General features: G+C 41.6%; 1 protein-coding gene across 2 annotated transcripts in view; it reads right to left on the bottom strand.

The window, feature by feature from the left end:
- The window catches only part of THSD4 (thrombospondin type 1 domain containing 4), a 571,321-nt gene that overhangs the window by 301,682 nt on the left and 246,680 nt on the right, over nt 1-22,959 (bottom strand). For both annotated transcript variants that reach the window (XM_019949134.3, XM_019949138.3), the window contains exon 7: nt 13,607-13,743. In XM_019949134.3, the coding sequence (XP_019804693.2) occupies nt 13,607-13,743 (137 nt within the window). The remainder of the gene's footprint in view (nt 1-13,606; nt 13,744-22,959) is intronic.

Here is a 22,959-nt window from a genome sequence, read left to right as displayed (position 1 = left end):
ATCCCTCTGGCAGCGAAGTGAAAGCTCAACTTCCATGAAAGAAAACAACAAAAGAGGCAGGAAGACCAGTTCGGAGACCCCTGCAATGGTCCAAATGATTGAAGACCTGAAATGAGGCAATGGCTTCAAGGAGGCAAGAAAGGGGCAGACACAGGAGACTTCGAGGATATAGAATGGACAGAACTGGGTCCCCACTGGATGTGGGGAGGCGAGAATGAGGAAGGCATCCGGCTGGTCTGGCTTTGGGAAACCAGCAGAATGGAGGTGCCACTTGCCAAAATCAGAGACATGAACATGAACAAGGAGGGAGGGAAACACACTGAGTTCAGATTTGATCAAGTTGAACATTTCCAGGTAGAAATGCATAATAGTGAATTAGTATGAGTCTGGAGCTCCCAAAAGAGGCCTAGCTACAGAGGACACATTGATTCTCTTGGTAAATTTCTGTCTCTGACCAACAATTAAATTGGTAAAAGACCAGACAAGTTAGGTATGTCACTTGTGGTCACAGAAGAGGTGGTATCAGTCTAAGACACTTCAGATTGATTCAGTGTTTTAACTCTCCATTTAATACTTTAGAATGGCGGATTTGCAATATCTTAGATGGAAAGACTGCACTCAATTTAGACATCTGTTCTCCAGCACCAGTGCATCAGTTTGTCCATGCTCTGCCTGTGCATCTTTCTATGTGCCTGCCTGCCCACCCACCCCCCCCGCCCCGTTCACCACACATTTAACAGGCATTCACACCATTTTTGATTGGGAAGGCAGTATACCACATGAAAAGGGCCATTCCATTGCTGGAAAATTCTATTTCTTAGGAATTAAAAAAAATTGTTGACTAAAGGTCTGTTATCTCAGAAAGTACCCTCAGCCTTAGGAGAGGCAGATTTTCAATCAAGAAAAAGCATCTGATCTTGAAGCAACCCACGTAACAGAAGGGATGTGTGACAGTCTTTACTTCTAGGATTGGCCTCAGGCCCTTTCTTCTAAAAAATAAAATAGAAGCACTTGAAGAGGTACTTCCCTGATGGCGTTGTGGTTAAGAATCCGCCTGCCATGCAGGGGGACATGGGTTTGAGCCCTAGTCCGGGAAGATCCCACATGCCGCGGAGCAACTAAGCCCGTGCGCCACAATTACTGAACCTGCGCTCTAGAGCCCGTGAGCCACAACTACTGAGCCTGACTGCCACAACTACTGGAGCCCACGCGCTTAGAGCCCAAGCTCTGCAACAGAGAGGCCACCGCAATGAGAGGCCCGCGCACTGCAATGAAGAGTAGACCCCACTCGCCGCAACTGGGGAAAGCCCGCGTGCAGCAACAAAGACCCAACAACAGACCCAATGCAGCCAAAAATAAATAAATAAATTTATTTTAAAAAAAAGAAAGAAGCACTTGAAGAGCGTTTGCTATGCGGCTTTCGTTTTGAAATGAGATTTGCCCATTCTGCTTTCATTCAGTACAGAGCTTAAAGATTCAAGCAATGCTTGATGCAGAAGGGAATGGGATGGGATATAGCTTTGAACGTGGCACCTTTCATGCCTTTCAAAAGTACAGCACAAGGAATTTACCAGTGATCTGGGATGCCGCAGTTCTGCAAATGCCCAGCAGGGGGAGCCAGAAGTGAAAACGTACAGTTGTTGTTTGCTTGCTTCTGAAATGAACAAGCATTTCAAGGGGTTGTTTCAACGCTTCCTCTTTGCAAAATTTAACGTTATTCCTCCTCATCCCCAATTCCGAAATATGTTGTGGCTTCCAAGCAACATTAAGTGTTTATATCTAGAAAGAGAGGAACCTATTTTTCTCTTAATTACAGGTGGAACCCCGGTTGAGCAGAGACAAGTCAGGTAGAGACTTGTGGGCAGAGGACAGCTTTTCCCTTTGGACACAAAAAGTATTTATGAGCAGTCAGAGCAGCCTAGGGAGGCCAGGTGAGGAAGGGGGAAACACAGCAGATGGGTCCTGTCTTCCCCAGAAGAAATGCTTTGAATGCAAAAATGAAAACAGGGCAAATCTTTCATTTTTCTCTCCTCCAATTTGTATTTTGAAGGATTACAAACCTAAAGAAAAAGTTGCAAGAAGAGTTCCATTAACATCCACACGCCCTTCCCCTAGATTCAGTGACCAAGTTGCTACACTTGTGTTCTCCCTCTGTTCCACTTCTCTCCTCTCCCTCTCCTGTTCATCACTTCCACCAACATTTCTTTTTTTTTATTGAAGTATAGCTGATTTACAATGTTGTGTTAATTTCTGCTGCACAGTAAAGTGATTTAGTCATATATATATATATATATATATATATATATATATATATATATATACATTCTTTTTTATTCTTTTCCATTATGGTTCATCACAGGACACTGATGCTATACAGTGTGCTATATAGTAGTACCTTGTTGCCCATCCACTCCATACATAATAGTTTGCATCTGTTAACCCCCAGCTCCCAATCCATCTCTCTCCCACCCACCCCGCCTTGCCAACCACAAGTCTGTTCTCTATGTCTGTGAGTCTGTTTCTGTTTCCTAAATAGGTTCATTTGTGTCATATTTTAGATTCCACATATGAATGATATCACATGGTATTTGTCTTTCTCTTTCTGACTTACTTCACTTAGTATGCTCATCTCTAAATCCATCCACGTTGCTACAAATTCCATGCTTCCCCAAAAGACATGTAATTTCAATACTGGACACTAGATGTCACTGTTAACCGGTTCTACACAACCACCCTTCATAAAGTAGTACCAGGGGAAAAGTCATCACCAAGAATTATTAAAATCACATTTACGTGGTATTGTGCTACTTAATCTATAAAAACTGGAACACAGCAATAAGACAGACTTTCATTAAAAATACTGCATGTTCTCTAGGCTCACTTTGAGGGGCTTAAAAAAAAAAGCCTATTTTTCCCCAAGTGAGAAATAATAATAAAATCATATCAAGCACCACTGGAAGACCAGGAATTGCAACCTCCCATTGCATGTGTGAGGTCTTTAGATTGGGCTTTTAGAAAGTGACTTGAAACCCAAAGCATACAAAAATCTTTCACCCAGGAAAAGCTCATCATAGCTCTCATAAGGGAGACAAACATACTTCGAGGTTTTGTCAAGTACAGTTTTGAGAAAACAAGGCTGGTATCTGGAAACCAAAATTTGAATCCAAGGGCTTTTAACTCACATGATTATATTCAGTCCCTTGACAATCATGGGCCACTACTCATCTTCCTTCCTTAGTCCAATTTGACTGATTTTGGCGGTAGGGCAAGAAAGAATCTTTTCTCCTGGCACCCTCTCAATATCTGGTTAGGAGACCAGGTATTAATTGCTACAACTACTAGCATTATGCTGAAAATAAAACACAGGAAAAATAAGTGGGAAAATAGTAAATTTCTAACCATCAGGAGATGAGTTGTTAAACTTTCAGAAATTGATAGGATCCATAAACATATCAAATAAAATTTGTAGAAGATATTCCTATTTATTGAATGACAGAAGATGGGACCCCAAGAGCTGAGTTGCTCTTAGGGACAGCATTTTTTTCCCCGTCAAATCCAGTTTATTCTAAAAGCAAGTAGCTGCTAGAACTTTTATTCTGTGCTTTTCAATGAATCTTAATAAATCTGATTCCTTTTTTCTTGCCATGGTTTCGCCATCTGGAGTATTTTTCATGATTGTAACTTCTGCTATTCCAGTCCTAAAAGTCACGGAACATACGTTTTTCAATCAAGTAAGAATGTATTGTAAATATGAAGGCTTACTAAGGCCCCTAAATGCAGATGGCTTTTCCAAATGATAAACAAACGTTTCCATTTGAAGGCCATGAGTGCATTAGCTCCAAGCAAAGAGCAAACTTACCTTTCATAAGTTTAAATGCCAGTCCACTTTATTTCTCTTTCAAAGTGTACGTTCTGGTACTCATTTATGAATAGACATACAGACTGATGGAATATACTAGAAAGCCCAAAATACGTATCTACGTATATACATGCATGCATGCATACATACGGTAATAAAGAGGGAACCCCAAAATAGTGGGGGAAAGATTTATTCAATCACGATAAAGGCATAACTGTGTAGTCATCTGAAACAAAGTAAAATTGAATCCATACCTCATATGATACACTAGAATAAATTCCAAATGGATTAATATGAAATGTAAAAATGTAAGAGCATACAGTTATAAATTACTGAAAGAAGACACAGAAGAAATTTTTTAACTTCAAAGTGCAGAAAGACTTTCCATGACACAAAATCTAGAATCAGACAAGAGAAAATTACTAAATTCACCATTTAAAAAATGTAAAACTTCTGCCTGGCAAAAAAAAATAAATAAAACTGCATGAGCAAAGGCATAAGTCAACAGGCTATTTGAAGAAAAAAGGCTTTTGCAATTTATAGCATAAAAAATTCTTTCATGTATGAAAAGATCCTACAAATTAAGAGGATGATCAATAACCCAATAGAAAAACAGATCACAGGAGAGGAATATAAATGGTTCCCAGGTCAGGAGATCAAGGTGCGGTGCAGGGCTGGGACTGGAGTGGGACAGGTGAGGTGCCTAAGGGACAACATTTAAGGAGACCCTGAGAATTTCATTTTATTCAGTGCCTCCTTAAATTCTGCATCCAAGGCACCTCACACGCATCCTACTCCAAGCCCTGAAGGGATCTTAAACATATGAAAAGATGCACGACCTCACTCAAAATAAAAGCAAATGAAAACTACCCGAGATACAATTTTTCACTTATCAGATTGGCAAAAATCCAAATGTTGGACAACACACTACCCTCAGACATTGCTGGTCCAAGGGTGAGTTGTTTCAGCCACTCTGGAGAGCAATTTGCCACCCACTGGGCATTAAAATCACAAATACATATGGACTCTTGACTCACTTCTAAGACTTTATCCTACAGATACAGGCAAACATAAAATGATTCACTCACGGGAGTATTCATTGCAGCACTGCTGGTAACGGTGAAAGATTGGATACGACCTGAACGCGCATCACGGTTAAATAAATTACGGTTAGTTCATATAGTGCAGTACCATGCCACTGTCGAATGAAGGGGGCTGTACTTTAGATATTAAAACGGAAAGTTCTCCAAGATATGTTAAGTAAGAAAAGCAAGGTCCATGTGGTAGCCAAGGGGGAGGGGGGGAGGGAGGGATGGATTGGGAGTTTGGGATCAGCAGATGCAAACTACTATATAGAGAAAGGATAAACAACAAGTCCTACTGTAGAGCACAGGGAATTATATTCATATCCTGTGATAAACCATAACGGATATAGCTAGTGGAAACCTGCGGTGTAGCACAGGGAGCTCAGCTCGGTGCTCTGTGATGACCTAGATGGGTGGGATGGGGGTGTGCGGTGGGAGGGAGGTCCAAGACGGAGGAGATATATGTATACATATAGCTGGTTACTTCGTTGTACAGCAGAAACTAACACAGCATTGTAAAGCAATTACACTCCAATTAAAAAAAGAATATATATATGTATAACCGAATTGCTTTGCTGTACAGTAGAAACTAACACAACATCGTAAATCAACTATACCTCAATAAAATAAACAAACAGATAAATAAATAAATAATTTTTAAAAGAAAAAAGAAAAGCAAGGTCCAGACCATATTTGCCAAGACGAAGGGAAAATAATATAATACGAATGGGCTGGTAAGTGCGTGAAAGCATCTGCCTTAAAAAAGGAACTATCAGAGAGTGGTTATTTCCTGTTGGGGAATGGGAAACTGGGTGGATGGAGACAGGGGATCACATTTTTTGATAATGGAGTCATGTAATATATTCTTATCTATTACAAATAGAAAATAAAACATGTGTTTCCTCTGGCACTGTTGCCCTCAAATATCTATTTCTACCTAGGTGCACAACACCTCAGGATTCTTTTCTGAAGCTCTTCTAACACACTAGCAGTGCTACTCACTCCTTGGTTTGACCTGACTTATAAAAAGATGCCCAAACTTGGTGTCAGGGTGATGGGCTTTCAGGCTCTACCAAAGTCATCATCAGGCTAAGCAGGCTACTTGGTTTTTTTTTTAAAGTCTGATCCTCTGTCAATATCATCAGTGAAGAACATGAGCTGACTCAGCAAGAATGTGAACAGGGGCCAAAGGGAAAGGGGCGGGGGACTGCTCTCCTTGGCTTTGTTAGTCTGAATAGACACTGCCTTGGGGTTTCCACATGCAATACAGTTTTCTGCATCCCTGAAATTTTTATTACATGCCTTGTGGAAAAGTATCTGCAGATGAGCTTATATACAATGAGCGTTGCATAACTGTAGCGTCTGTATCATAACAGGTCATACTCAGGCAGTGCTTCTAGCCTGTGTTTGGTTCAGGGCAGGAATAGAGATGGACTGGGGCAAAGGTGGACTATTTGTCTGGCCCAGGGGACTTTGCTGAAGCTTCCTCTCATTTCTCAGTTACAAGTACCTGTCAGCACTCCTGCCAATTGGATAGAAGAGCTCTTTAAGTCTCCTTTGGCGGAAGGCTGCCCCTTCCTTCAGAAGACCAGGGGAAAGGAACCCTAAAATTCTCTCTCTTCTGACACTCTGGTATAGGACAGACCACCAGGAAGGGCAGGTTGGAGGTTCCGGACATCCTACCCCAATCTTACCTAAGCACGCCCTCTCTCATCTGTTTTGATATTAGAGATCCTGGCTGACCCCCAAACCTGTTCTCGACCCATTATATCATCCAGTTTCCAGGGCAATCTTGCTCGGCTTAGAGAATGACCCAATGGAGGGCTTTCTACTGCTAAAGCCAGCATGCACCCAGGAAGATGTGTGAGTATCTTGGAGGAAAGAAGAATGGCACCATCAGGGGGAGACCAGACTCACCCAAGGGCAGAGAGCAGAAGAAAACACAAAATGATCACCTTGGTATCTATCAGCTCCTGAGCGCCGCATAGGTACTGGGTCCTGCCTGGAGACCTGGCACACATGTTCTCCAGTCCCTGGACCTGCATGGCCGGTAGTGCAGCCTCCACTTGTTCTCCCGACCCCTGCTCGCCTCGGAGACCTTCCCCTGACACCCCGTCTAACATGTGCTCTCACCACTGTTCACTATTTCAGTTCACTATTAACTTCAAAGTGCTCATCAAAATTTGTCATTCTTTTGTTTGTTAACCGACTTTTTCTCTTTATTACTTTCTCCATTAAATTAAGCTCAATGTGGGTAGGAACCTTGTTAAACTTTCCCATTTTTAAATCTCCAATGCCTAGCACAGTGTATGGCTGGGAGCAGTTAAGACTATTTGTTGAGTTAATGATGTGTATCGCTTGGGTTATTGATGAATGATTAGTTAATAATTCATAAGTACATATTAAGAAATCCAAACTGAGTTTTGTTAGGTAGTGGTCCCAATGTTTGAAAATGAGAAAAATCATAGATCATGGAAAAGAAGTACATAGAACCAGGCCAATTTCATCAAGTTCACTTTAGGTTTCTGTTTAAGATTTCAAGAGGCCCTGAGAACAATCAGGCAGGGCTTGGGCTCTAAAATTTTAATGCTTAGTTAATCCTGTTCCTGATCATTTTTAGGAAAAGGGGTTAGGAAAGCCAATTTCTAATTTGTTCTTTGGTTCGTTCATGTACACATTTTTCAAACTGATTCAATTTATTGAATAATCTTAATACCTTAAGCACTAAGAATACAAATATGTATAACACTCCCTCTGCTTTAGGAGCTCAGACACATGTCCAAATAACTGTAACATAACATGATAAGCATTTTAATACAAGCAGAAAGTACTTTTAGAACACGGTTTGCTTGGGGTGGGGATGCAACAGGGAGCCCACCAAGTGTCACATAAGCTCAAAATTCAAGCAAAGTAAAAGCTCTCCACCCTATTTCAAGGCTAGACTCATGCACATGTCTGGCACAGGCAAGAACACTTTACTCAAAGCAATGACTCTCTTGGTTTCATTCAAGTAACAACAGAACTCTAAGCAAAGCCCACACGATAAAGCCAGTAACCAAAAGAGAAAAAAAAAAGCAACTTAGGGCAAATGGGCAGAGAAATGAACAGAGTTGTTTGGTTCAGGAGAGCACAACAGCAGTTTATAGAGGATGGAGGAACTGAACTCACAGGCGCACATAGATGCACACGTCCATCATGTCATCCTTCCCAGTCACGGCAACGTGCTGGTCCAGAGCTTATCTCTGAACATGTGGAAAGAGTTACCTTGCTTTAATTTACTGAATAAATATGAAAATGTCTGCTGATGTGTCCTGGTCGAAGTCGAGCAGGGACCCGGCTGGGAGAGGAGGTATGAAAGCCCCCGTTGAGCGGTGAAGGGCGTGGATGGGGGGCCTCGCATGGAAGGTGCTGGCTGACCAGGAATGAAGAGGGCAGGTGGGTGGCAGAAGGGGGTCTTTTCCCTCAACAGAAGGCACCATGGGAGACTGCGCTCTCACCCTTGCTTAGCTTCTTCCTGTCGTTAGCTCCTCCGGACTCAAGAAATTCAGCGTGAATAAAATTAAAAACAAGACAGGAGCCTGGGGAGGCGCCAGGAATTCTCCCTGACCTTCAAAGCCTTGGGTTCCGGGGATTCAGCCAAGGGGGCTTCATGTCCTTGTGTTATCAGCCCTCAACTACCCATCCCAGCCAAAAGAGAAAGCTCTGTGTTGGATTCAAGACTAATTTCATTTGCTGAAATGCAACAGATTAAGTCACCGAGTACCTCAATTCATTTACACATTTATTTTAAGTACCTATTCAAAAGCAAAGCGCCTGGAACTGCTCCTGGCCTGGATGGGTGGTAGGCCGTGGTGATGGGAACAAGTAATCACAAGAAGCGGGAACAAGAACAGAAACAGTGCTCAGTGGGGTCAGCCAGTGGCTTTTGAGCCGAGTCCACCGGGTGGCCCAAGAGTGGAGGTGGAACGGCTCTCCAGGCCGCCAGACAGTGTGTTCATTCTTGTGGAGGCACAACCCTGCAGGCCCCCTGGCTCAGGGAGCAACACATCCCAGCCCAGCCAGCACCGGGGCCCCAGGAGGCCTGGCAGGAGACAGACAATGCAGGGCCTGGACTTTATTCCACAGGCAATGGGGAGCCACAGGTGGAGTTTAAGCAAAAGAGAGGCATATCCTAATGTGTTTTAGAAAGACAGTTTGTTTTGGAAAGACGCAGTGAGGAAAATAAAATCAGAATAGGGGAGATCCCTAAAGCACAAGAGTTTCCGCCTATCACATTTAAATGACTCTTTCTGCTCTGATTAACAATTCACCCTAAAAAGCCAATATTTATCCAACTCATTTTGCCTTCATAACAGTTCTCTGTAAAATGGGGACTAATAATGACTGAGTTATTGTGAAGACAAATGGCTTAAGGCCTCCTTCTGTATGAACAGCACACATCACAGTGTCTGGCGCAGGGTAAACACTCAGAAGCAACTCCTTGCTGTGTGCATTAGCTTCAACGCCTTCCTGCATGGAGGTTTCGCGTCAGCCTATTATTTCAAGGCACTTACTCAAGGACAGTTTCTCCACCATCAGGGATTTTTTTCTGGTGGGAGGGAGCGTAGGTCTTGGGGTGAGTCTGACTCTTTCAGGATCATTCAAGTTTGAAAGCCTGAGGTTTCTGAAAGGCTGGTCTCCAGGGAGCTAAGGTTGTTTTTTGTGCTTTTTTTTTTTTTTTTTTTTTTATCCAAGGGACCCTGTTCTTTCGAATGGCTGCTATACCTCTGAAGGCAAAGTTCCATCTGTTTGCATTAAGTTGTCAGCAAAAATAATATGTACATTAGCAAACTATGAAAATCCAGAATTTTGCAGAGCTTGAAACTGAGATCAAGGAAAAAAAACTCATAGCACACTTAATGTGATGCTTAATGATAGAAATGGTTACTGTGCTCTCTGTTAATCAGACATAAATGCTATTTCATTCCCATCGATGACAATCATGACTGGGTGGGGCAGAGACTTCTCTGATGACGGGCCAGATGTTCCTATCTGATGTCTAGAGGGATGAGTTTAAGGTGAGGAAGGCAGAATCTCTGTGGGCTTCAGATACACCCTCTTGATTTAGGACAAGTCAGGGCTAGAGTTCTCTCCCTTCAAAGCCTGGCTATCAATATGCAGTCCTTAGTCTGAGGCCAACATTTAGGACGCTTCATTCCCTGTCAAGAAAGGAAGTGTTAAGGCTTCCCTGGCGGCGCAGTGGTTGGGAGTCCGCCTGTCGATGCAGGGGAAGCGGGTTCGTGCCCTTGTCCGGGAAGATCCCACATGCCGCGGAGCGGCTGGGCCCGTGAGCCATGGCCGCTGAGCCTGCGCGTCCGGAGCCTGTGCTCCGCAACGGGAGAGGCCACAACAGTGAGAGGCCCGCGTACAGCAAAAAAAAAAAAAAAAAAAAAAAAAAGAAAGGAAGTGTTACCCAGTTCTGAGGGACTGGCGAGGAATTCCTATGTTCTCCAGCCCTGAGCTCAAGGGTTTCTGCATTCTTACAGCCCCTCTTCCAACTCTTGGATCTAAAACCCCAGTGGAGCTCCAGCAACAGGGTAAACACAGGCTGGCCAGGGAGAGCTCTGCCAGGAGCTGGAACAGAGCGTTCCAGCTTGCTCTGGGTGGGCCTGGGGTGCTTTGGAAGTGGCTTGGTGTCAGGAGGACGCCCTTCTCCCTCAGCTACTCTTGTGTAGGTTTAGCTCGTACTCTTATTTAATGCTTGTCACTTTTCATTAACTTTTGTGGCAGGCCCGGGTTTGCTTTCAACTCTCTGTATCCAGCAGAGGATTTCTGGAGCTCTTTCAGACGTAGACGCTCCTGTCAGAGAGTGACAGCTCTCTCAGCCACAGGTCAGCGAGGCAGAGATAGCAACTTGCATTCTGGGCTTCCGATCAAATATTCAGAAAAGGGCACTTTACCCTTTGAAAGTTGCAAACTAAACAGAACTTCAGCCTGGGAAGCAAATGTACTTCTGATTATTTAGACTGAAGTTCTAAAGAGGACGCGACAGTCAGTGGTTCCAACAACATCAATGAACGAATTTCAGGCAAATGCACAGAGAACAAATACGAAGTAATATCAAAGTTGTCCTTGTAACATCGAATTCCTATTCATCTACTCACATCCTGGGGAGTGTCTGTCTCAGTCTTTCGGCAATTATCATCTTCAAACTGTGTTGTCCTACACCACTGGTTTTCATCAATTTGTACGAATCCATACCCATGTCCTTATAAGTGTGTGTTTTCCTTTCGTATCATCAGCTTAGAGGCACTTAATGTAACACTAAGAAAACAAGCTCCCCCAGTGGAAAGAGACCACATTTCCTCTTCCTTCCAACTCATCTCACCGCTGTATATTTACAGTTCTGGTTCTTTGTGAACTGTATGTTAATCACTGTGTCCTTTAAGATTTTGCTACTCAAAGTATGATCCACGGACCAGCAGTCACATGGGAGCTGGTTGGAAAAACAGACTACTCAACTCTACTCCAAAATAAAATAAAAAGTTAAAAAAAAAAGAGTCCTCCGTATCCTTGCCAATACTTGTCATTGTCAGACCTTTAACTTTGGGGCAATCTGGTGAGTTTCCCTGATTACGTGTGAGGTTTAGCACCTTTTCCCATGTGCCTACGGAGCATATGAAACGTGGCTAGTCTGAGTTGCACTGAAAGAAGTAACATACACACCAGATTTTGAAGAATTAACAGGAAAAAGAATGTAACGATGTGTCATTACTAATTTTTATATGGATTACATGTTGAAGTGATAATAATTTGGATACACTAGGTCAAATAAGATACAGTATTAAAGTTTAAGAAACAGACCACTCAGGCCCTTCCCTAGACCTACCAATGTAGAGTCTGCCGTCCCCCTGGGAGTCACACTACAGTGTAAGAACACTGCCTCAAAAGATAATGTGAATCTCACAAATCTACAATCTGCAAAAAAAAAAAAGGAAATACTTTCGCATAGAAAACTCATATACAACAGGACGTATGTGGGCATATAAGCAAACATAATACTGAGAAAAGCCAGCATGTTTACTAAGTGGCAGACCTGTTATGAGGACCTTATGTGTATTGGCTCGTGACTCCTCACTACAATGCAGGAAGCAGGTACCATCCTCCTCCTGTTGCAAATGATGTACACGCACAGAGAGCTTACGGCACTTGTACAAGGTCACACAGTCAATCATGGAAGAGGTAGGAATTGAACACCCAAGCAGTCTGACTTCAGAGGGCATGTTTTTAACCACTAAACTACACCACCTCCCAGCAGTGTGCACCTGTATTCAGGAAATAGAACAGTTGATTCAGGATCTGAAAGAAAAAGCTAGGTTGCTAAAAGGTGCCTTATTTCTGGTTCAGTAGCATTTAGAAGCAGGGACTAGTTGAGCCGGAAACCACAAAACACTAACGGAACTCCTTTGGGTATTATCTGAGGACAGTAAGGATAGAGGGGATGCGTGAAACCCACTTTTTTCCAAACGAGCAGAAATTGGAGGCCAGATAGGTCCCAGCCTTCAGCGTGCTTCCCATCATACTCCCTACCTCTCTTGTACTGCATCAATGCTCTGGGGGTTTCTTGCTCATCCGAAGACAACCTCACATGCATCGGGTATCAAATGACAGCTTTTTCCTTCCTTTATTCACAATCCGAGAATATCCAGACTGCTTTGATAAATTATTTTGTATCCTATTTAAAACCTCATTAAGAAAAAGGCTGGAAGGGGAAGGGGGTGCTTATAAATCATACTCAAATAGCTCTAATACTAAACACAGCGGCAATTTACGTTGAAAGTAGAACAGGAACTTTCAGACGTGACAGCCAAAGAGCTCTTCCTTTGATGAAACTCAGTCCTGCCAGCAACTGTTAATTAAGATAGAATCTTAGTCTGGGCTCCAAAGAGTCATTTACCTGCTAGAGTCAGACCTCCACTCTTACATTTATAGATGAAAGGAGGGTCGACATCCAGGCTCCAATTAATGTGGCTGTGGCATTGGTACCATCTCCTCTGGGGCACCTATTTTTAACCACATGGTGCTTTCTGTCAAAGGGGAGCATCCCACAGGGATTCTCTACAGACCAGAATGTTTGCAGAATGCAGGGCGGGGAGTTCCTGGAACAGACTTCAGAAGTACAAGGAGGCTAAAAACTTCCTGTTGAAAGTACAACTTCAGCTATAAAGGCACTAGACAACTTTCATTTGGAAGCTGGCCCCAGCTGGTGGGAGGCAAGATAAAATATGCCATGCCCTTAAAATGCCACCCTGATGACTTCAACTGCTTCTTGACTGATCCAGCAGTGCCCTTTTCATAACCTCCACTTCAGAGGGAAGGAAGAAGCTTTGGATCCAACAAGGAAAGGTCGCTGAGTTTCTTACGACGCACGTGATATAAACATGCATAAGTCACTTAATAACTGAAATGCCAGAGTGAGACTTGGCAACTCCCAAAGATCGAAAACACGGAGCAAAACAAGCCGCCCTGTCTTACGCAATTCTCCCAGAGCTTATGGTTTGGAGTGGAGGGGACCATAACATGTGGGGAGGAAGCACGCCACAGCCTGGGGAACAGTGCAGTCGGCAGGCACAGATCAAACACCCGAGACCCACTCCAGATACGCCAGTCCAGGGGCACTTACCTTGCACTGCCCAGACACGCAGATGGCCGTGCCGTTCTGGTCACAGGGGGTACCATCAATGACCTTCTCCGCCTGCCGTACGTAGAAGCGGTAGCCCATTGCCTGGCAGTTCAGCTCACACTTCCGATTGCCCTTGGCTACCGAAAAAGAAAAACACAACCCAATAATCAATAAGCATCTTTATTTTTTTCTATATTTTTTATTGAGATAAAATTCACATAACATAAAATTAACCATTTTAACCAAAGTGTGCATTTCAGTGGTTTTTAGCATATTCACAGTGTTGTACAACCATCCCCGTGAACTAATTCCAGAACATTTCTATCGCCCCAAAAAGGAAATGCTGGACCTGCTAGCTGTCACTCCCAATTCTCTCCTCGCCGCGAGACCTTGGCAACCACCAAATCTATTCTTTGTCTCTATGGATTGCCTATTCTGGACATCTCATAGTCACACACCTTTTAAAATGCGTGAAAGTTATTAGATCTCTCTCTCTATTTGACGGTAGAGAGAAGGGGTTGTATCTTGATCTACAGGCACATAGTAGAGATTCGATGCTAGTGAATACTGTAAAGGAATTCTTAAAGAATCTCACAATGCAAATAATAGACTCCCCTTTTAGACATCCTCCCATGCTTTAACATAGTCAAAATTATATCGTATAAATCAGCAATCACAGTGAGCACACAATATTTATGTTCTACTTTTTATTATTTGAAATCTATACAATTATATCATTTTATGTTCTTTTAAATGGCTGAGTTTCCTGTAATAATTCCTCCATTACCAGATATTTAAGTGGTTTCTCTATCACCTTAGTTTGGAGTCCAAAGTCCTCAGCAAGGGATAAAACATCTTTCAGGAGCTGAATCTTGCCTACCTTTATAGTCTCATTTCCTCCTGTTCCTCCTTAAATCTGCATTCTATCCCCAATTAAGCACTTCCTCTGTCCAGCCATTGTTTCACTGCTCCTCTGGCTCGTACCTGTTTCTACTTTGCTTTAGTTCCCAGGTCACCCCCTCTGGGAAGCCCTCCACAGATCCTGATCTACTCTATACGTCCATCCATCACAGGCTGACCCAGCCTCCTCTACTATAAGGTTAAACAAACTTCATTTGAAGCATGGCTTTGAGGGACCACAGAGATGTGTCTATCTTATTCACTTTTATATCCCCAACACTCAGTAGAGAGCTGGGCACATAGCGAATGCTCAATAAATCCCTGAGGAATAAAAGGAGGGATAGATAAATGAATATTGGCCTTTGGGTTTTGTTTTGTTTTGTTTTTGTTTTTGCCTTTCTCTCCTCTCTCCCCACTAGATAGATTCCCCTACCTCGGGGTGTTTCTTTATATTTTTGTTACTTCACAAAAAGTACTTCACCAGCACAAAGCCTGGTGCTCAATAAATGCTAAATTAATTACTGCTACAACTAATATTTTCAGAGCAATCTAGTTGCCTCCAAAATAAGAATGAGAAGAATGTTCAGGTGAGATATATTTCCATATCCAAGGGAGAAAGACATGCCAAGTACACACTGATTTTGTTTAACTGCTTTTGGAGACAAGACTAATGCTATGTTCAGCCATAAATAGCATGTTCCAGGGTCATGCCTTTGTCTGAAAATCTGATTACTGCATTGGATAATACTAACTTTTTCCTACACAACACAATACATCATACTTTCCCCAGTGTGGCTGCCTGACTGTCATAGCAACGAACTTCCTTCTACTCCAAAGCCATTGAAAACCGCTAACAGGAAATCACAGGCAACCTCTGGGACCACATGGTTTAGGGAAGATTGAATCTTCTGTGTACTCTGAGCTCTACTGGAGAAGTCAAGAGACTTGATTTCCTACACTGGCTGCCCAAAAGATATAAGAGGTGATCTTGGAAAAGTCAAAGATTACCAGAGACGAAGCACCTTTGGGAATGTCTGAAACCAAACCGTCATTTTATGGATTAAACACACACACACACACACACACACACACACACACACTACACACACACACACAGCAGGCCTAAGAAAGGAAGTGACAAGTTAGAGGGAAAACTAGTCTCCTACAACCTGCTTTCTCATGCCATCTATGTATCCAGACCCCGTTTCCTCTCTCCCAGCTCCTTACTTTGGGAAGTGACAGCAGGAACTATCCAGGTGCATTGCATCTTGTAATAAAAGGGTCTGAAAGGCAGCCTCACAGAGGGCAAGGGTTTTGAGTTCTCACTTCTCTGGGCTTCCTCCCAATTACCTCTATCCTTTGGAATACTGTCACTGGCAGCTACAGCTTTAACCCTCAATATTTGCAACCATACTATGGAAGAACATTCTGAGAACAAAGAAAGATGGCTGAACATGAGACAATGACAGCAAATGGCTACATGAAAATAATCTAGAGGAATGGCCTTAAGTCTGGGTTTCTTCTACCTGTGGCCCAAACCAGCTACTAGGTCTGACCCTCTGCCTATGTGGCTTAGGCAGTGTCCCTGCCTTCTCAGACTTGCAACAAGGAAAAGGGGGATCCTAGGAGATAACTGAAACCTGGGGACAAGTGACTACCTGACAAAATTGCCCAGAATCCTGCTGCCTTAGCAATATTGCATGTAGAGCATCTCATAAAATTACATTAGCGGGCTTCCCTGGTGGCGCAGTGGTTGAGAGTCCGCCTGCCGATGCAGGGGACACGGGTTCGTGCCCCGGTCCGGGAGGATCCCAGTTGCCGCGGAGCGGCTGGGCCCGTGAGCCATGGCCGCTGACCCTGCGAGTCCGGAGCCTGTGCTCCGCAATGGGAGAGGCCACAACAGTGAGAGGCCTGAATACTACAAAAAAAAAAAAAAAAAAAAAAAAATCTGCAGGGCTACAGTTTAATGTTTTTCATGGATGGTCACTTCACTCCTTTTTTCTCCCCTTGAATAGAATTACAATTCTGATGTCAAGAGCCTCTTCTCTAAGCAGATTTTGTCATGGTTTCCTCCTTGCAGAGAGAGGGGACAAAACAGGAGAGCACAAGCTAGAACAACAGGATAAGAGCAAGTGGGCACATCCTTCTCCTCCGCGCTTATCTCCCTCTTACTGCTCTCCCTCTCTGCTCTCATCTGCTTCCTAAAAGTCCTCCCCACCCCCACAGGGAATACCTTTACATTCCACACACCACAGAGGTAGTGACTCTCAGTGTAGTCCCAGGACCAGAAGGATCAGCATCACCTGGGAACTTGTTGAAAATGCAAATTCTTGGGCCTCACTTCCAACTCCTAAATCAGAAACCCTGGGGATGGAGCCTGGAAACCTGTATTTTGACAGGTCCTCTGGGTGATTCTAGTGCATGGTCAAGTTTGGGAACAACTGCTCTATGAAAAATCAAGTAGTGAATAGACCTGGAAGCAGCTGATTATTCTTACATTGAATCTAAGATGTTCAAATTCCATGCCTAAATTTAAAAGTTAATACAAGCACTATTTTTTAATTTAGGATATTGCCTGGATCCCTGATAGTAAAACAGCCCTCTGATCATTTTTTAAAATTCTGGAGAATATACAAGAAAATTCAGGTTGCTTAGAATAAAGTGACGAACAGCTAAAGGGTTTACCCTCAAACACAGGTTAAATGTTTAAATCACTCATTGAACTCTTTAATTGGAAAATCCATTGATCTAAGAGGAAAGACATTTTTAAGTGATAAAGGGCAAAGGATATAGAAAAAGAGCTAACAGTTATAAAATTTTGGAAGGTGGGAAGCAGAAGGATCCATGGAAATGACTTAGCAGACAGACCCAAGCAAATGGATCTTAAGCAGGAATTGAAGCAATGAAGCTACCTAGTATTGTACCATCTCCAGAAGGCAACTTTGGAAATAGGGGAGAAAGCAGGCCTAAAAACAGAAAAATTATCTATAAGCGTATTTAAGAATTAGTCAGGGGTTCTACTTTCCAGAATGGTTAGCTAAAAGCCTTTGAAAATCAGCTCCTTCATAAAAGCAAAGAGAACATTGGAAAAAGCTGGAGTGGCTATACTAATATCAGACCAAACAGACTTCCAGACAAACATTTTTACCAAAGACAAATAAGAGCATTTTACAATTATAAAATCCATCAGGAAGACAAACAATGAAGCCCCAAAATACATGAAGCAAAAACTGACAGAATTGAAAGGAGAAACAGACAATGCAACAATAATAGTTTGAAACGTTGATACTCCACTTTCAATAATGGATAGAACAACTAGAGCCAGTAGATATCTACAGAACCTTCCACCCAAGAAGAGTAGAATACACATTCCTCTCAGGTACACATGAAACATTCTCCAGGAGGGAACAAATGTTAGATCACAAAACAAGCTTTAATAAATTTAAGAGGAGTGAAATCATACAAAGTATGCTTACTGATCACAATGGAATGAAATTAGGCATAAATAGCAGAAAGAAATTTAGGAATTTCAAAAATATGTGGAAATTAAACAACATACTTCTAAATAACTGATTAAGAAAAAAAACTCAGGGGAAATTAGAAAAAACTTTGAGATTAATAAAAATTAAAACACATCATACAAAAACTTATGGGATGCAGTTATAGTTGTGCTTAGAGGGAAATTTATAGCTATAAACACCTATGTTAAAAAAGATCTCAAATCAATAACTTAATCTCCCACCTTAAGTATTGAAAAAAGAAGAGCAAACTAAACTCAAAGCCAACAGGAAGAAGGAAACTAGAATGGAAATAAATTAAACACAGAAGGGAGAGACAACAGAGAAAATCAATGAAACTGAAGTTGGCTTTTTTTAAAGGGAAAAAAATTGACAAACTTTTAGATAGACTAACCAAGAATAAAAGAGAGAAGACTCAAAATACTAAAATTAGGAACAGAGAGGGGACATTACTACTGATTTCAGAGAAACAAAAAGCAAACAAAAACAAAAAACAAAACAAGCTTCTAGCCAGGGCAAAATAGACAAGAAAAAGAAAAGGCATCCAGATTGAAAAGAAAGAAGTAAAAGTATCTATCTGTATTCACAGATGACATGACCCTGTGTACGGAAAAAATTTTAAGTGCACCAATAAACAAGTTCATCAAAGTTACAGGATATAAGATCAATATGCAAAAATCAATTATATTTCTATACACTATCAATAAAACAACCTTAAAATAATAGCATTATTTTTTATTGTAAAAATAGCATTTACAATAGCATCAAAAAGAAGAAAACACTTAGGAACAAATTTAACAAAAGAAGTGTAAGACTTACACATTGAAAAATACAAGACACTGTTGAAAGAAACTAAGGAAGATCTAAATAAATGGAAAGAAATTCCACGTTCATGGATCGAAAGACAATATTGTTAAGAGGGCAATACTCCCCAAAATTGATCTACAGATTCAGTGCAATCCTAATCAAAATATCAGCTGTCTTTTTTTGCAGAAACTGACAAGCTGATCCTAAAATTTATATGAAAATACAAGGAACCAAGAATAGCCAAAATAACTTTGAAAAAGAAAAACAAAGTCAGAGGACTCATGCTTCCTGATTTTGAAACTTACTACAAAACTACAGTAATGAAGACAGTGTGATATTATCACAGGCTAGACCACAAATCAATGGAAGAGACCTGAGAGTGCAGAAATAAACCCTTATATTTATGGTCAATTGATTTTTGACAAGGGTGCCAAGATAATTCAATGAGGAAAGAATAGTCTTTGCAACAAATGGTGTTGGGACAAGTTTGCACATCTACATGCAAAAGAATGAAGCTGGACCCCTGTCTCACAGCATATATAACAATTAACTCAAAATGGATCATCAACCTAAATGTAAAAGCTAAAACTATAAAATTTCTAGAAGGAAGCATAGGCACAAATCTTCATGATTTTGGATTATCAATGGTTTCTTAGATGATATGACATCAAAGGGACAAGTGACAAAAGAAAAAACAAGATAAATTGGACTTTATCACAGAAGTCTATTGAGAAAATGAGATGGCAACCCACTGAATGAGACAAAACTTTTGCAAATCATATACCAGATAAGGGACTTGTATCCAGAATCGATGAAGAACTTTTATAACTAAAAGATAAAAAGAGATTCCAATTAAAAAAGGACTTAAATAGACATTTCTCTGAGGAAGATATACAAATGGTTAATAAGCACATGAAAAGATGCTCAATATCATTAGTCATTAGGGAAATACAAATTGAAACCACGAGATACCACTTCACACACAGGATGGCTGAAAAAAAAAAAAAAGACAATAAGAACACTGGCAAAGATGTAGAGAAATCAGAACCCTCTTACAATGCTGATATTATTGTAAGATGAAACAGCTTCCTTGGAATACATTTGAGAGTTCCTCAGAATGTTAAATGTAGAGTTACCATATGAGCCAGCAATTCTACTTCTAGGAATATACCAGTGAGAAATGAAAACACACATCTTCACAAAAACTTGTATATGAAAATTCATAGCAGCGTTATTCATAATAGCTAAAGAGTAGAAACAATCCAAGCGTCCAAGTGATGAATGGATAAACATGATGTGGTATATCCATACAGGAAATATGACGTGACAAAAGAAAGGAGTGAAGCCCTGATATATGCTACAACATGGAGGCACCTGGAAAACATTATGCTAAGAGAAAAAAGCCAGTCACAAAAAGTCACATATTGTATAATTACATTTATATCAAATATTCAGAATAGGCAAACATATAGAGGTAGAAAGTAGATGAGTGGTTGCCAGGGGCTGGAGGGAGGCGAGAGTGTGGAGTGACTACTAATGGGTACGGACTTTCTTCCTGGGGTGATGAAAATGTTCTGAAATTATATAATGGTGATGGTTGTATGACTCTATCCTAAAAGCTGCTAAATTGTACTGTTTAAATTGGTGGCTTTTATGGTATGTGAATTTTATCTCAATAAAGCTGTTATTTTTTAAAAAAGCAGCAGCAGCAGCAGTTAGCTTCCTAGATCCCCAAGAAATCATCACATAAATAACAAGAAAATTTCTGTTTCCAGATTGAAGGAGCCCATCAAGTGCCCAGGACCAGGGTGTTAGGGTGCTCAGATTGTCTACCATTACCATCCCAATCCAAGTCAGCATTCTCCCAGCAGCTGGGAGTTTTGCCTGCTGTTAGCTCACAGCTGTGTCTTTCTGGAACTTGCCCCCAGCCTAAGGGAGCTGCCTCACCAACCTCCTTCCCGGGGATAGCCCCTGTCCAAGGACGGGTCCATGTGGTTGTACAATGGCCCATCCCGTCTTAGTTTGGGGTAATTTCCAGCTCAGGGCTGTTCATTCCTGCATCTCACACCCCTCACAGGCATAGTTCCAGAATCACTGCCTAATAAACACTGGGCACAAATCTCTTTCTCAGGATTAGCATCCTGGAGATCTGACCTAGTACACTATCATGGCTCAGCTGCGAAGCGCATGCACATAGGCATACTGTAAGCAATGGTTATTAATCTAACCAAAATTACAACATAATTACATTGACAGTGTGTGGGATGGGAAGTGTGTATGTGTGGTGAGGTGGAGGGAGAGGATGATGAAAGAGGGCTACATCGTCACCTTCAACAGAAAGTACCTGAAACTGAAAAATCCAGAAGTAATGATATAAACATTATTCAGAGATAAGAAAGTCAATATCAAAAGAACAGCTAAAATTATTGGGGAGGAAGAAATACTGGAGGGGGCAAAGTTTGTAGAATGATTTGACTCTGTAAGATACATGCATGGGTAACTTAAACAATAAAAATTAATTTTAAAAAGAATTTTAAAAATAACTCCAACAATTTGGGTTCTGAGAAATGGAATCCTGTACAGTTTCTTTCAGTGGTAGGTCCTTTCCATCTCTATTCAAAATTAACACAAAACTATAAAACTCCTTGCTGTCTTTTCAGGAACTCAGCATAAGTGGGAGAGCAAAAATGTTGTTTTCCAAGAAAGCAACACGTTGCTGAAGGTTCTAGATTTTAGCCAGCTTTGCTACTACCAAGGCTTGCATTATCTCTTAGTAGGCAAGAGGGAGACGCCTCAAAGTGGCAGGAAATGAGGTTCAAGCTTTCCCCACAAATGCACATTCTTTTGCCTTCCCTTAAGTAGAGAGAAAATTTCAGGTAAGAAAAGAGGAGAGACATTCTGTGAATAAATACGTGAGGCTATTCTTGGAGAATGGATAACATCTGTGCTTAGTTTCGGATCCATTCAAACTTCACAAGTTCACTCCAAGTTTAACACTGAAGCCCTCGTTGCCCAGGCTCAAGTTCCATTTTTTTGGTAGAATATGTGATATCCCTGTTCAAGAAAAGCAGCCTCGTAAACGGAGCTCATAAAACTCAGACGTGGCAGGGTGCTCACCCAACACATGCTGATGAGCGAAGTGTAAACGAATTAGAAACATGTGGATGCACTGTCTTAACTGTGTATGCAGCGTTTATATAAAATAAAAAGGTATTTGCCCAAAGTCCTAGCAATGGGCACGGAGTTTGCAGCATTTGCTTGGGGGTGAATAATGCAGGGCAGCCAGAGCTATAGCCATAGCCATGCCGAGCTTCACCTCTGCCAACTACATTATCTACATGCTAATCCTCCTGTTTATGATGAAGGATCTGCCTGCCCTTGGACTCCAAATTCTGCACTAGACGCAGATGATTACTATATAAACTGCTTTCCCCCAGACTGCATTTTCCAGGACAAAGTTATGGAAAATAAGATGAGGAGGATGCTTCTAAGAGCCCAGACTCTTCTCTGGAATTAGAAAACTGTTTGAAAAAGTAGAGAAGAGGGGCAGGATTAATTCTTAGCTTTTCCTGTTCTGAAAAGGAAATTGTTTGGGCGTGCATTCCATTATAAAAACTTAAATACAAAAGCATACAGCTTATCAATTATGGACAATAATACCCCTAACCTTCCATCCCGCACTGCAACTATGTAATTTAAACTTTGAATCTTATTTAATTGACAGTCTTCACAGACTTGGAGATCTGGACGAAAAACAGTACACAAAATGCCTTTTTTAAATTCTGAAAAACCATTGGCTCAATGTTGCATAGATGTTAAATTCCTCTTAGCACTGCTCACACTTACACACATTTCTAGTAGGTAACACTTTAATGGTGGTTCTCAAACTTTAGTGTACTCAGAATCACTTTGAGGTTTCATTAGAACACGGACTGATGGACTCCAGCCCCAGAGTTTCTGATTCATTAGGTTTCCGATTCTTGGCAAACCCAGCATCTGCCTTTCTAACAGGTTCCCAGGTGATGTTAATGCTGCTGGTCCAGGAACCACACTTTGAGAACCATTCTTCTAATTGGTACTACTGAACCAGGATGGGGAAAGGAGACCCATCCAGCAACCAGACCACTA

The sequence above is a fragment of the Tursiops truncatus genome, chromosome 2 (assembly GCF_011762595.2).
Source record: "Tursiops truncatus isolate mTurTru1 chromosome 2, mTurTru1.mat.Y, whole genome shotgun sequence".
In the NCBI taxonomy this organism is placed as follows: Eukaryota; Metazoa; Chordata; class Mammalia; order Artiodactyla; family Delphinidae; genus Tursiops; species Tursiops truncatus.
This window is presented reverse-complemented; position numbering and strand designations above follow the sequence as displayed.